General features: G+C 43.9%; 1 protein-coding gene across 2 annotated transcripts in view; it reads right to left on the bottom strand.

The window, feature by feature from the left end:
• The window catches only part of ST8SIA5 (ST8 alpha-N-acetyl-neuraminide alpha-2,8-sialyltransferase 5), a 100179-nt gene that overhangs the window by 43285 nt on the left and 43409 nt on the right, over positions 1 to 13485 (bottom strand). Inside the window, exon 3 of one of the 2 annotated variants that reach the window (XM_054032957.1) lies at positions 4032 to 4139. The exons of the other annotated variant lie outside the window; for it this stretch is intronic. Coding sequence (XP_053888932.1) covers positions 4032 to 4139 — 108 coding nt within the window. The remainder of the gene's footprint in view (positions 1 to 4031; positions 4140 to 13485) is intronic. 2 annotated transcript variants of the gene reach the window in all.

Raw genomic sequence — 13485 nt, 5'->3', positions numbered from 1 at the left:
GCTGCACTACAGCGGCACAGTTACATCAGTATAGCGGTGCCACTGTAGTGATTCAAGTGTAGACTAGCTCTTAGGGATGTCGTTGGTTCCTCTTGTTGGATTTCAGGGATGTCTCCATTCTGGAATCATGTGAGAAAGCCCCATGACATCTGCAGACAATTCACACATCTGCACAGTTAAGATTATGATGGTCATTCCAGGGGGTGCCCTCTTCACCACTAGTAGCTCTTCCTGTCTGTGTCCTCCTGGCAACAGATCTCATCTCCTGTTCAGTAGAAATCTGATTTTCACCTCCTCTTCTCACATTTAATACATGGCTCATTTGGGATTTAGCACTATTTAGCTCAGCTGCTCAATATGCTTATCACAGACAATAGAGATGGGAATTGACCTAAGGTCTAGACCTGCCATTGCAGAATCGTTCCTTACAGTATATTCTCCTGCATCTGCATGGTCACTTCCAACCTATACTTACACCAATATTGCAACAGTGGTAGGAGTATCAGCAGGAACTAAGAAAAAGCAGTCCTTGAGGAAGCATCAAAAGTTCAGACTAGTAGCCCATTCTTTGTCTATTCATCCAGAGTAAACCCTCCTTGCAGAGGGCACTATGTAACAGTACTGATAAGAATACCACAGCCTCCAAACTTTCAGGGTCATTTACGTGGTTATTGATTGCTCTGAGAGGGACTTCTGGTGATATCAACAGTAACATGGACTGTCATGTAGTCTCTTCAGAAGGCATGCCCAGGACACAATGTGTCAACATCAGTGCAGCTTTAGAAATAATATCTTTAATCTAATTTTTGGAAATTGAGAGACTTTGGTCTCTCTTTGCTTTCTAGGGTGATGCATCGAGACCACATTAGCTCCTTTGTGACACGCAATGATGGGGGATGCTGCAGGGAAACCTATTTTAATTCCATCCTTTCAGAACTCTCTCATTTTGAATACACTGATGTTTACTTCTTTTAATCAAGTTCATTCCCATCACTCTGCTTGAAATAAGCAGCTGATCTTGTTATCCATATGACCCCCCCGGAGGGCCTATCAAAGCACATGACAAATCTTATAACATCAATCACTCTGTTTGAACAACATTTTTCTTCCCCGTTTCCCTTTTTAGCATCACAAGCAATACTTTGGGCTCTTCCTGCTTCTCTCTCATGAAGAATTTTGGCCCCTTCTCTATTAAGAGCTGAGTCCAGCAAGGTGAGGCACTGCCAAATTCACGGACTGTGAAATCTGATCTCCCCTGTGGAACATGGCTATTGCAGGGGATGGGGGCTCCTACCATGCGCTGGACTCCGGCTGGTAGTCCTGGCCGGGCTGGGGAGGGACAGAACTTCCTCTTCCCCTGCAGGGGCTGCTCCCAGGTCAGGGTCAGACCCACCTCCGGGAACCTCCCCCGGCTACAGGAAGCTCCGGGGCTGCTGACTGGGAGCCCAGCTCTGAAGGCAGCGCAGAAGTGACAACCCCCCCCATACCCTGTGACCTTCAGTGCTGCATACACAGACACACATTATTTATATACATCATAGAGCTCTGCATTGGTGTGACGGGGCAGCCCCGCCCCGCACTAGCCCCAGTGACGTCAGACCAGTAGCTCTGACAGAGGAAGTCCCGCCCCGTTCGAACTGGGCATGCTCCAGATGCTCACTGAGTATAAAAGGAGGGAACTCAGCTCAGTGGGTGGGCGGCTGCAGGGGAAGGACCTAACTGGGAAGCGCCTGCAGAGGACCAGCTGACACTCTTGAAGCCGCCAGGAACAGAAGCTTTTATAGGCCGGCACGAACCCCTACTGCGGGAGGAACCAGAGGAGGCGATGGATCCTGAGAACCCTGGAGAACCCTGGGATCTGTGGGAGACCCCAACTCCCCAGCTGGTAGGGAGCAACCCAGGGGAGGTGATGGACTGGTACTTTGACCCTGGTAAGCCTCAGTGTGTTTTGGTAGGACCCCCCCACTGCTGAGCCAGTAGTAAGGTCCTACGGCCCTGCAACCCGGGGTGCTTATATGGACTCTGGCCATTAGGCCGTGCTGCCCTGTAAGGAGGGGCATGAACCCTCACAATTGGTCAGAGGTGTGTTAGTTTTATATAATTATAATATCTATTCCAATTGATATAAATATTTACCTATACACTTTACAAGGAGGTGATACTCTCTGGTAAACTAGACTATGCAATAAATCACATTTACTATGCACCTTTGACCACCTCATCTACCTTGTGCTCATTAGACACCTCCCCAGGGACTTATATATAGAATTAAAATCAACATGCCTCAGACCAATGTCATTTAGGCAGCAAGTTCCACATTTGGTAAAAAGAATGAATCATTTTTGTGGCTGGCAGTTTTTAATCAATATCAGCAGTGTCTAGCTGCTCAGAGTTTTGGAGTGTTCGGATAAATGCCTGGGAAGTCTACTGAGCAGAGGGCAGAGGAGGTGGCCAAAAGGGCCTGGTAAATGCAATTTATCACCTAGCTCGGCAATTCATCATATGGCATCACCTCCAGGGATTTCATACATATAGTTCTTATTTATGTATTTTCAATTTACAGTCATATATGATGTGGGCATATGGATCCTAATATATGTTTGAGAGAGGGACTTTCTCATATGCCAAGTGCCCAGACTGAAGACTTGGTGTATGTGGACTGTAAATATATGCACAAAGAATATAAACAAAGATCAATACAACAAATGAAATTTAAAAATATGTAAACCAACCATTTTAGCCCATGGGCTAAAAATGCAGTTATGTTGGTTCTTTTCATAAGGCTCCCTTGTCTCGTTAAACAGAATGAGTGACTGGTAGCACTGATACGATATCACATTACAGCTCAGGGATCCCTAACAGGAATTGCAGAGAGCTGCTTTAGTTGAGTGCGACTGTATGATTTTGACAGGACAGCCTTTGTACTTCCATATGCCTTTCAAATGCTGTCAGTTCCCTAGATGTAGTGGGGTATGGTTACTGAAATACTCTATGATGATATTTCACACAGAGAGTTTAATTTATCCAGACACTCTAGCGCTGTATTTATACCCAGGAATTCAATCTGGCTTGGCTTTTTTTATTACATTTTTCGCTTAACTGTGTTTCTAAGAGCTACCCTTCTATATACTGTACCTGATGCTGCAAGATGGTCAGCACCCTCAATTCCCTTTGAAGTCAGTAGGAGTTGAGGGCACCCCCACGTTGAGTAACCATTTGTGTAACCACCCCTGACAGGCCAACCGCATGATTTGACCTCAAGACTAATAGCACTAAATACATAAACAGCTATTGCTTGAGCTAAATAACTAAGTCCCCTAGCTAGGAACAGTAACAGATTCATTAATCTCTTTCATGGACCAGCCTCTGAGGTTGGGGAGGAATAACACAGACCCACATTCTCATGAGGACAGTCTCAGTATTGGCTCCAGTCCTGCAACTGGATCTGTGCAGGTGAATCATTTTCCTCGTCAATGGGGCTCTGCATGGATACAAGGATTGGTCCATGTGAACCTGATAGCAGAGTTGGGGCCCAAATTGGTTAAATCACCTTATAATACATTTATATGTTTCATTTAACCACCAGCTATATATATATTGTCTTTAGCAATCAATTAATAAACAATGGGAGTAGATTAAGGCACCAGCATTCCTTCCATAACAAATTAAAACAACACCTCTATGGTAAATCTTTGGGGGATTTCAACTGGTTTCCTTTAAGAAAAAAAGTTTTCAAAATAGAGTAAATAAAGGGAATAGTAACATCTTGGCAGAATTATTTTTTTTCTATTAGGCACCCTAACAATTCTACTACAGGGAATTACAATTTATATATACAACTATATACATATCGAGGGCTAGGTTCACCAGTATGCCCTGGTTGCTTTGCATCACCAGGAACAGTGCAAAGCACCTGGAGTGGCCTGGTGAATCTGGCCCCTGTTATATATGCTGATACTCCCAGTGTGTACAAAGAGATCTACATCGATTGGAGTTCTCCCCTCCATAGTCATTCTCTTGTGTGTCTGTACCTGGTGCCTGTGTCACTGCCACTCTTCACTGCTCCATCATCCGTGAAATTAAAGGTCCCGGTCCAATTTGCCAATTCCTCTCCACTCTGCCAGCTAAACTGCAGCCCTCTAATAAGAAAATGAGGCAGTTGATATTTCATGTCATTCATTTGATTAATTCTTTCAGCATGTGTTCTGTTGTCCGTTTCTTGACACAGCAGATAGGAGACATTCACCAAAAAGGGAGGGGGGATTAAATTAAAAAATTAAAATATCAAGAGCCATGACTCATTGTTTTATTATTGTTTATAGTTATGGTTGAAGCTTTCACTTTGCTCAGCCTGATTTTGCTACATACAAACCAAAAACCTGTGGAATTAAAAGGCCAAATTGTCAAAGATAAGCACCTGGGATGTGCCTGCAAAATAAGTGTACATGGACCAAGTAGGTAATTTCATAGAGAGAGAGACAGGTGCATGTGACACCAGATTATTGCATGTGCAAAGAGCTTTGAAACTTGGCTCAGTTTGCAATTTGGACCCACAGGTTTAATAATGATGGAATTTAGATGTCTCTGATTTGTGGGCCATTGGAAAAAGGTTTGAGAATCCCTTCCCTGTCATTATTTATGACATCTGATTGCTTGCCTAAAGTCACATGGTATTGTTTCCATTCCCTGATTGGAGAACTGAAGTGTTATAAACCAATATCAGGGGGTAGCCGTGTTAGTCTGTATATGAACCATAGCTGCTGCTAGTGGTGCAAACACTCATCATGACGTTGGGCAGTTTTCTTAAAGCCCCAGCTCTGGAACCATGTACGTATGTGAGAATCTCAGCTTCCATTTTAAAAAAATACTTCTGGCCCTCATGGTTCTGGAGCAAAGCTTGAGACCATGAGCCGAGAGCTCCCCAAAGGTTCAAAAGCCAGCAGCCCAAGAAAAAGAACCATGATTATTTTAAAAAAGAAACTTCTGATTCTTAAGCCGATCCTATGATTTGGGGGGCCTCACTCATGATTTCTGAACACTTGGGGTGACAATACTGTTTTCCCAATGAAAGCTGTTTACCAGCATGGTCTGGCTGGATAGTGTAGAAGCTGAGCTGTGCTGTGGTGAGGGAATGGGTTGTCGGGTGATTTACCAGGAAATTAATGGCATTTAGATGGACAGATGAGGTGATCCATCGATGTCCTTTTACCAGTGTAATTGGCAGCTGTTATCTGCACAGGAAGTGAATTAGGAAGGAGGAACTGCCTGAGACATGTAAATGAAGGGTTTTCTTCCTTCCAGAAGCAGAGAGGGAGGACAACTCCAGTTGTTCTCTGGCCTGCCATCAGGTATGTTTTTCTAAAAGATTAGCCTAGGAATTATTCTGGAGAAGTTCTATGGTTTGTGTGATACAGGAGGTCAGACTAGATCAGGGGTCGGCAACCTTTCAGAAGTGGTGTGACAAGGCTTCATTTATTTACGCTAATTTAAGGTTTCGCGTGCCGGTAATACATTTTAACGTTTTTAGAAGGTCTCTTTCTATAAGTCTATAATATATAACTAAACTATTGTTGTATGTAAAGTAAATAAGGTTTTTAAAATGTTTAAGAAGCTTCATTTAAAATTAAATTAAAATTCAGAGCCCCACGGACCCAGGACCCAGGCAGTGTGAATGCCACTGAAAATCAGCTCGCGTGCCGCCTTCGGCACACGTGCCATAGGTTGCCTACCCCTGGACTAGATGATCACAATGGTCCCTTCTGGCAGAAGAAACACTCAAATGCTCAGACGGGAGGATCTGTTCATAAAGGAAATGATAATTCCATGTTATAATACCCTCTTCTCAGGCCTCATTTGGAATACTCTGTGCAGCAATTGAAGCATCAAGTTTAAAGCCCGGCATTCAAATTTTGGAAAAGACCCAAGAGGAGATCAGCAAGGGAACGGAAGGTATGTATGTCTTATGAGGAAAGGCTTCACATGTTTAACTTGAAATGGCAGAGAAGAGATCGAATTAAGATAAAAACATACCTAAGGAATGCAACTAAGGGTCTGGTTATGAATCTGTTCTCTCTTCATGGTAAGGACAAGCCACAAGGTGATGAGCTGAGTTTAAGGAGAGAAAAAGTGTCCAGTTAGGTGTCAGGATCCCTCACTAAAGAGAGTGACACATGGAACCATTCAAGAATTTAACAACATATAGAGCTATACTACAACTCAAGAAGATACATTACAGCACTCCTAGGACTACTCGCAAGGAGGAATATGGGTATGCAGGATCGGGTCCATAACTTTGTAATGTATTTTCTGGAGTTCTATTATACCTCTATATTTCGTAATAGAACTGTTCTTACGAGTAAGGCAACTTGCACAAACAATGAATTGCAAGGAAAACGAAGAGTGAGATTTTTTCAAAAGCTCTCTGCCTTGGCCTAACTCTGCTCCTATCGAAATCAGTGGGGGTTTTACCATTGACTTCAAAAAGAGCAGAGTGAGGCCAATGCTTCAGAATCTCAGCTTTTGTTTTTAAAAAGTTTTTAAAAGTTGGGGATTGGTCCTGCTTTGAGCAGAGGGTTGGAGGAGATGACCTCCTGAGGTTCCTTCCAACCCTGATATTCTATGATTCTAAGTTCCTTGTGGTTGTGAAGAAGACCTTGAAAACATGAACTAAGGGTTTGTCTAGATGGAGCATTGGCACGCAGCAAACTGGGATGTAAATCTACAGTGCACTAGCTTACCATGTACTAACTGGTGGTGTGGACCGTGCTACCATCCACTAAAAGTTCCGTAGTGCACTTTGATCCACTGCTGTTTGAAATGGGAATAGATCAAAATGTACAACAGAACTTTTTGTGTGAGATAGCAAGGTCCACATCGCTTGTTAGCTCATGGTAAGCTATTGCACTGTAGATTTATACCCTGACTTGCTGCACACTAACTGCCCATATAGACAAGACCAAATGCAGTGCTTTCTGCCTGAATCTGCAGACAGCTTGAAACAATGACTCTGAGATGTGTGAACCACCCCACCAACCTATCTCATTGGGGTATTAATTCGAAAGCCTAACAGCACCACTTAAAAAGTCAGCATTAACTATTTTGTTGCTTATCGTCTGAGTGGCCTGAATGGGGAAAAGGTAAGATAAGCCTCTGGAATTGAAAGTTGCAAGAAGGAAGAAATGCAATGGGGTGGGGGCGGAAGAAGGAGGAAAGAAACAAGAAGAAAAGAAACAAGAAAAGAGGATGGGGAAGGAAGGGAAAGTGGAGGCAGAAATAGTGGCCTAATATGTAATTGGGACAAAGAATCAAATATTCAAAAACAGCCTCCCAAGATAGGTCTGCACTTTTCTGTGGCTGCAAAGGATGGATTTATGATCATAACATATCATCTCCCCCTTAAATTATCATATTTTCCCACTGCTTGATGCTGAACATGACAATAAAAATCTCGAACAAATAACAATGATAATTAAGACCTTAAAAACAACAAGGAGTCCGGTGACACCTTAAAGACTAACAGATTTATTTGGGCATAAGCTTCCGTGGGTAAAAAACCCCACTTCTTCAGATGCTGAAGAGCTTATGCCCAAATAAATCTGTTAGTCTTTAAGGTGCCACTGGACTCCTTGTTGTTTTTGTGGATACAGACTAACACGGCTACCCCCTGATAATTAAGACCTTAGTTACCACATAAATGCCATATTTTTCCCTTGATCTTTGTGAAAAATCTCTACTTGATATCAAAGGGAGTTCTACTGTGGATGGAAGGGAGTGCAGGATCCTAATTTAGAGGCCAACTCACAGGCAATAATTAACCATGGAGTTTGACCCTCTGGATAGACTAAGTTTTACAGACTTGCACTAGAAAGTACTCACAAGTCAGTTCTCTTAAACCAAGAGGACTTGAAGTTTTCAGACCAGTAAATGTCAATAGCAACGTTTTGGCCTTAATCAGTAGCTACAAGGATTGAGCCAGTGTGTGGTTGAATGAATACTGAAGTAATGTGAAAATAATGGGAAAACAGAAAATTAACCGGGCTGCATAATTCTGGAGGTCCTGTCAAGGGTGGTGTCAGAAAGCAGCAGGGAGCCTTGCAAAAAGCCCCTTGCAAAAATCCAAACAAGAAACCACTGCAGCCTGAACTGAGGTTTTAGTAGCGGGGGAGGTCAAATCTGGATTTCTGAAATATTACATAAGCAAGACCAAGCAAGTGAATGAACTCAGATATGGAGTTTAGGATCCATATGATCACCTCATCAGATTACAGAGGTTCCATCTCAGGGCAGCTTTGAAGGTACACTATGGATGCAAGATATCTGGTTAAAGTTCAGCTCAAACAAGAAGAGAAGATTCTAAAGGACTTCGCTTGGTCCCTGATGGCCCCATTTCTGCCCTAAACAGAAGGATGGTCCTGATCATTCGGGCAGCTCCTGCAGAAGGATCTGATCAGTCTAAATAATTACCTCTTTGTCACTGGAGTGTCATAGGGCAGATCAGGACAAACAAATGAAGAAATGATTAACTGTCTGAAAGCTCAGCATTAATTTCCAAGGAGGTCTGAATAGCAATGACGGCTCTATGCAAACTAGTCAGGGAGAGACTAGCAGATCCCATACACCTCTAATATCAACCCGTCCCAGGAAACCTCCTGCTCACTTGTTTCTTCTCAGGATGAGGGATATTTACAATGATTTGTCAGGCTGACAATCCTGTTATCTCCAGTTACCCTAGAGAGGGTGAATAAACTCAAAGGCAAGCATCAATGGACTGAACCCAATGTCATTTAATGCCTGTAAGCAAACCTGAAACCTGACTAAGTCTGCTGATCCTACATATGGTCCGGTGAAGGGTAACACTGAAGTTAGAAGACAATCCCTTCCCACCACCCACCAGTAAGGGGCACTTTATCCCTGACAGGAGGAGGAATCAGTGTGTTTCACACTTCTCCCAATGTCTTCCTCTCTCTTTCTCTCTTCACTGTCTTTAATCTTTCTCTCTCTCCGTTCTCTTACTCTCATTCCTTGCTTATCTTCTACATACTTATCTTCTATCTCAAGTCCTTACTTGAGGCAGAATTATCTAGTAGTCAGACACTGGGAGTGGAAACCAGAGAGCTCTGCCTTTCTAACACCAGCTGTGCCACAGACTCACTTTGTAGCATCAGGAAAGTCACTTAATCTCTCTGTACCTCAGTTTCCCCAAACCTAAAATTGGAATAATAAAACCTACCCTGCTGGGAGGCGGGTTAAAGATTCATTAATTAACATGCATAATGTGACGTTACACCTCATATTCATCATAGAAATATTGTTATGATATGAATATGGTGTAACTAATATGTTTTATGCAAGATGGGTCATGTGAGGTAGCATTGAAAAGGTAATGATCTCCTGAATGTGTTTATCAAATTTGTAGGCATGTATCATTTCTGTATCTGACGTTAGGAATATTGACTTTGTAACAATTATAACTGTGTGTGTATGTGGGGGAATGCCCACCCACAGTGGGCAATCAGCCTGAATGAGCCATTTAAGAAGGACAATAGAACTTTGGAGATACTAATCTCCCACCTTCCTGAGGTGCTTCCTGGGATGTTGCTTTGACACTGCAGGGTCACATAATGATGTCACCTGGTATGGAGTACTGCCTGCTGGACACTGCTGGTATTTTTCCACTGGAAACAAAGGGTTCCCGCCTTATGTAAATTCTATTTAAGGCTGGGGAGCAAGGCAAACAGGACTCTTCTCCATTGCCTCCCCATCCAAGAAGGAAGATTGCTAAAAACACCTGAAGGGAAAGGCTGGGGCTGAGTCCAGGCTGAGACTGGGGTCCAGTCTGTAAAGAGAAATAACTGGAACTCTAAGCTACAGAAACTCTGCAACCTGCCTAAAACAACATTGAGGGTGAGAAATTACATTTAGGGTGAGAAATTATTTACTTGCTTAGTTTGAATGTTTTGTTTTGTTTGCTCAGTAATCTGCTTTGTTCTGTTTGCTATCCCTTATAATCACTTCAAATTTACCTTTTGCAGTTAATAAACTTATTTCTTGGTTATTTCAAAACCCAGTTTGTGCAATTCATATCTGGTGGGGTGGTCAAAAAGCTGTGCATCTCTCTCTCCACACTGAGGGAAAGGGTGAATTTTTATGAGCTTGTGCTATGCAGATCTTTCTATACAGCTCAAGACAATATTATTTGGGGTTTATACCCCAAAGGAGATGATCACGTGAGTGTTGGGCAATCCCCGAGCTGATTTCTCCCACACAGAGCTGATCTCAGTGTCTCCATGTCCATTTGCAACTGGGTGTGTCCCTACCTGTGTGCGTGCGCTGGAGAAGACTTGAGGGGCTGGTACAGTGGAACAGAGTGAGGAAACCCAGGCTGCTGCAAAGGGGGAACTCAATGAGACCCCAGCACATCAGGTGAGACTGCGAATGGGGGGTCTAACCTGTCACAAATAATATGCTCTTTGAAAGTGTAATATGTATTCCTGACTCATTAACAGATTTCCCATGTGACCTTACAAGTCAGGTGGTCAGTCTCTCTGACCTCAGTCCCACATCTGTAAAATAAGAAGAATACCTGCCTAGTACACAGGGTGCTGTAAGGACAAACTCATTAATGACTGTGGGCTGCTTGAATACCGTGCAGATAAGGGCTAAAGAAAAAACTGTTGAAATAAATAAGGGAGGAGGAATTGCTCGAAGGGCTGGACTGAAGAGGGAGAGAAGGAGTTTGCTAGATGAGGGGAATAGTATTGTAAAAAATACAAAACGGAAGTGGGGACAGGAGACAATGGAGACAACAACAGGGTAAGAGGGGTGGCAGGAGAGCAGAGATCAAAATTTGCCTTCCATATGGTGCAAGTTTGCTTTGTGTGATATCCTGTTTGCTTAATTTCGCATTGTGCTTAGGTGAGGGGTGGGGACAGAGACCTCAGAGGGGCTTGAAAATATTTTAATTCCTAGAAGATGTGAAATAGAACGTCTATTTAACAACCACTATCGGTATGTTGCCATCCTAGCAGCATGAGCAGTGTCTAGGCCAGGGGTTCACATGACAAATTTTTTAGTGGCCTCAGAGTGCCTTTTTCTTGCTGGTGGCCACGCTGACAATTTTTCCTAAAATACTTAATTCACTTTAGGAAAAACAAATAAATATGCACATATCTATGTACAAATCATTGTAATTTATTTATGTATTTTTTCAGGATTTTTTCAGACTCAGTAATAACAATAATGTACAGTGGTATCTATTCTTTACTGGACCTAAACAGAATAGAAACAGAAATAGGATGCTTTGCGTGTTCTCGTCTTTGTTGTTGCTGCTTTTGCTTTTTTGATTGCTTTTTTAAAAAAAACTTGCTAAGTCTGCTGCTGTGAAAAGAGATATTTATATGTTTGCTAATATCACTTTTCACAGCAGACTTACTCAGCTCTGGGACAAATTAAGCCGTCGATGGGGAGATGGGCAGGGAGGCCGTGGGTCCCAGGGACGATGGTGTGGGTGGACCAGAGCCTGGAACAAGAGTCTGCGATCGCATGGATGGAGCCCAAAGCCCCGTGGCTGAAGCCTGCCCACCCCCTCCCACCAGGGAAAGTGGGAAATTCACCAGCTGCCTGCACCTCCAGCATTTATGTCTCCGGAGGAGGGTGGGGGCCCAACCCCCACTGGTGGCCCTGGAAGAGGGGCCACTGCTTCTCCCACCCCAATCACAGCCCAGGAGGCTGTGGCCATAAGAAAAGCCCCTGGTGGCTGCATGCAGCCACAGTGGCCACATTTGAGAAACGCTGGTCTAGGCAGGTCATCCACTGTGTGCAAAAACTCCCCCTACAGGAGGGTGAGATTCGGTATCTCTAAATTGCCTAGATGGTAAAATTATGACAAGTGAAAGGCACATTACAGGATTACTTTAATAGCTTCTTAGTATCCAGTCTTATGCTTGGAACCATCATTAAATCGACTCTCAAGGCTCAGCAGCGTAGAAAAATAATAAGACAGACAAGGGAGGGAGATTCAAGGATGCGCGTGTCTCTAACAATGCAGGGCCAGATGTTACATCCCTGGTGTAACGCCGTGGACATTGCGGCTGTAACACCAGGGATGAATGTGGCCCCTTGGGTTCAGAATCTAGGGACAACATATTCCCACCTTACGCAACAGGAGGAACTATGTCAGATGACTCCATGTGTCACTGACTGACCTGCTCCTATTGCTGTTGAAGTTATGGGCAAAAGTCACATTTGCGTTCAGCGGGAGCCAATCTGGGCCTGACAGGCCTAGTTTAAAAGCTTCCTCGTCTCTCCATTAACGTGAGCCTAGCCCCGTTTTAGTTTGGATACGTGCATGTGGCTATTCCTCTCCTCCACACTAATACAGACCAACCATTCATTGAACTGATTGTAACACTGATTTGTAACTTTATGATAGGTGCAGGCAGTTGCAGGGTCTCAAACTGCTGCAGATGGAGGAAAGATTGGTCTGTGCATCATTTCTAACTCTGGTCCACCTGTCAGAGAGAGAGATCAAGCCAGCCTGGGTGACTGCACCGGGGCCCCAAGCCCATTGCTTGTGCTCCATGACAACCCTGAATAAGTGGATTTTTTAAAACCACATTTTAGCCATAAGATGGGAGAACAATTAGCCTAGGGTTGTGATGACAAGCCATCTGATCCGCAGGAGATGGTGAGAAAAAGGATTTGAAAAGGGTTTGTGATCCTGGGAGATAGCAGGTGTGCTGCATACTAAATGAAAGGACTAAATCAAACAATTTAGGTCCCCAGGAAGTCAGTAAGCAGGCTTAGTAGGTGCAGGATGGGCAGCATAAGTCCCGTGTTTGGGGACTTAGTGTAAGACTGGTTCATTACACAATGGACCAAATGGCGTTACAGTAGGGATAAGCTTGGCCCGATAGATTAATGCGTGAATTGATAGTCACAGAGCAGTGCTGGCAGGGCCGGCTCCAGAGACCAGCCTGGCAAGCAGGTGCTTGGGGCGGCTGCTCCGGAGAGGGGCGGTACGTCCAGGTATTCGGCAGCAATTCGGCGGACGGTCCCTCACTCCCGCTGGGAGCAAAGGACCTCCCGCCAAATTGCCGCCACAGATCGCGATCACGGCTTCTTTTTTTTTTTTTTTTTTTCGGCTGCTTGGGGCGGCCAAAACCCTGGAGCCGGCCCTGAGTGCTAGAGTCTATTTTGAGTAGCACACAAGCAAGATTGAAGACACAAAGGTGGGAAGCCACTATATAACAGTGACTATAATCCCAAACAGGATTTAGTTTTATGTAGCACCTTTCATACATAGGGCTAAATTCTGCTCTCAGATGAGCATATGCAGCTTCCATTAATGTTGCATCCATAATCACTGCCCACGCATTGCCCTGATTTTGCGTACACAATAGACTCAACAATAGTACAGCCTTGGACACTGGAGGTTGGTCAGGACACCAGAGGTACATCAGAACTCGTTTCAAGATGCTCCATAGG

This window comes from Malaclemys terrapin, chromosome 6 (assembly GCF_027887155.1).
Source record: "Malaclemys terrapin pileata isolate rMalTer1 chromosome 6, rMalTer1.hap1, whole genome shotgun sequence".
In the NCBI taxonomy this organism is placed as follows: Eukaryota; Metazoa; Chordata; order Testudines; family Emydidae; genus Malaclemys; species Malaclemys terrapin.
This window is presented reverse-complemented; position numbering and strand designations above follow the sequence as displayed.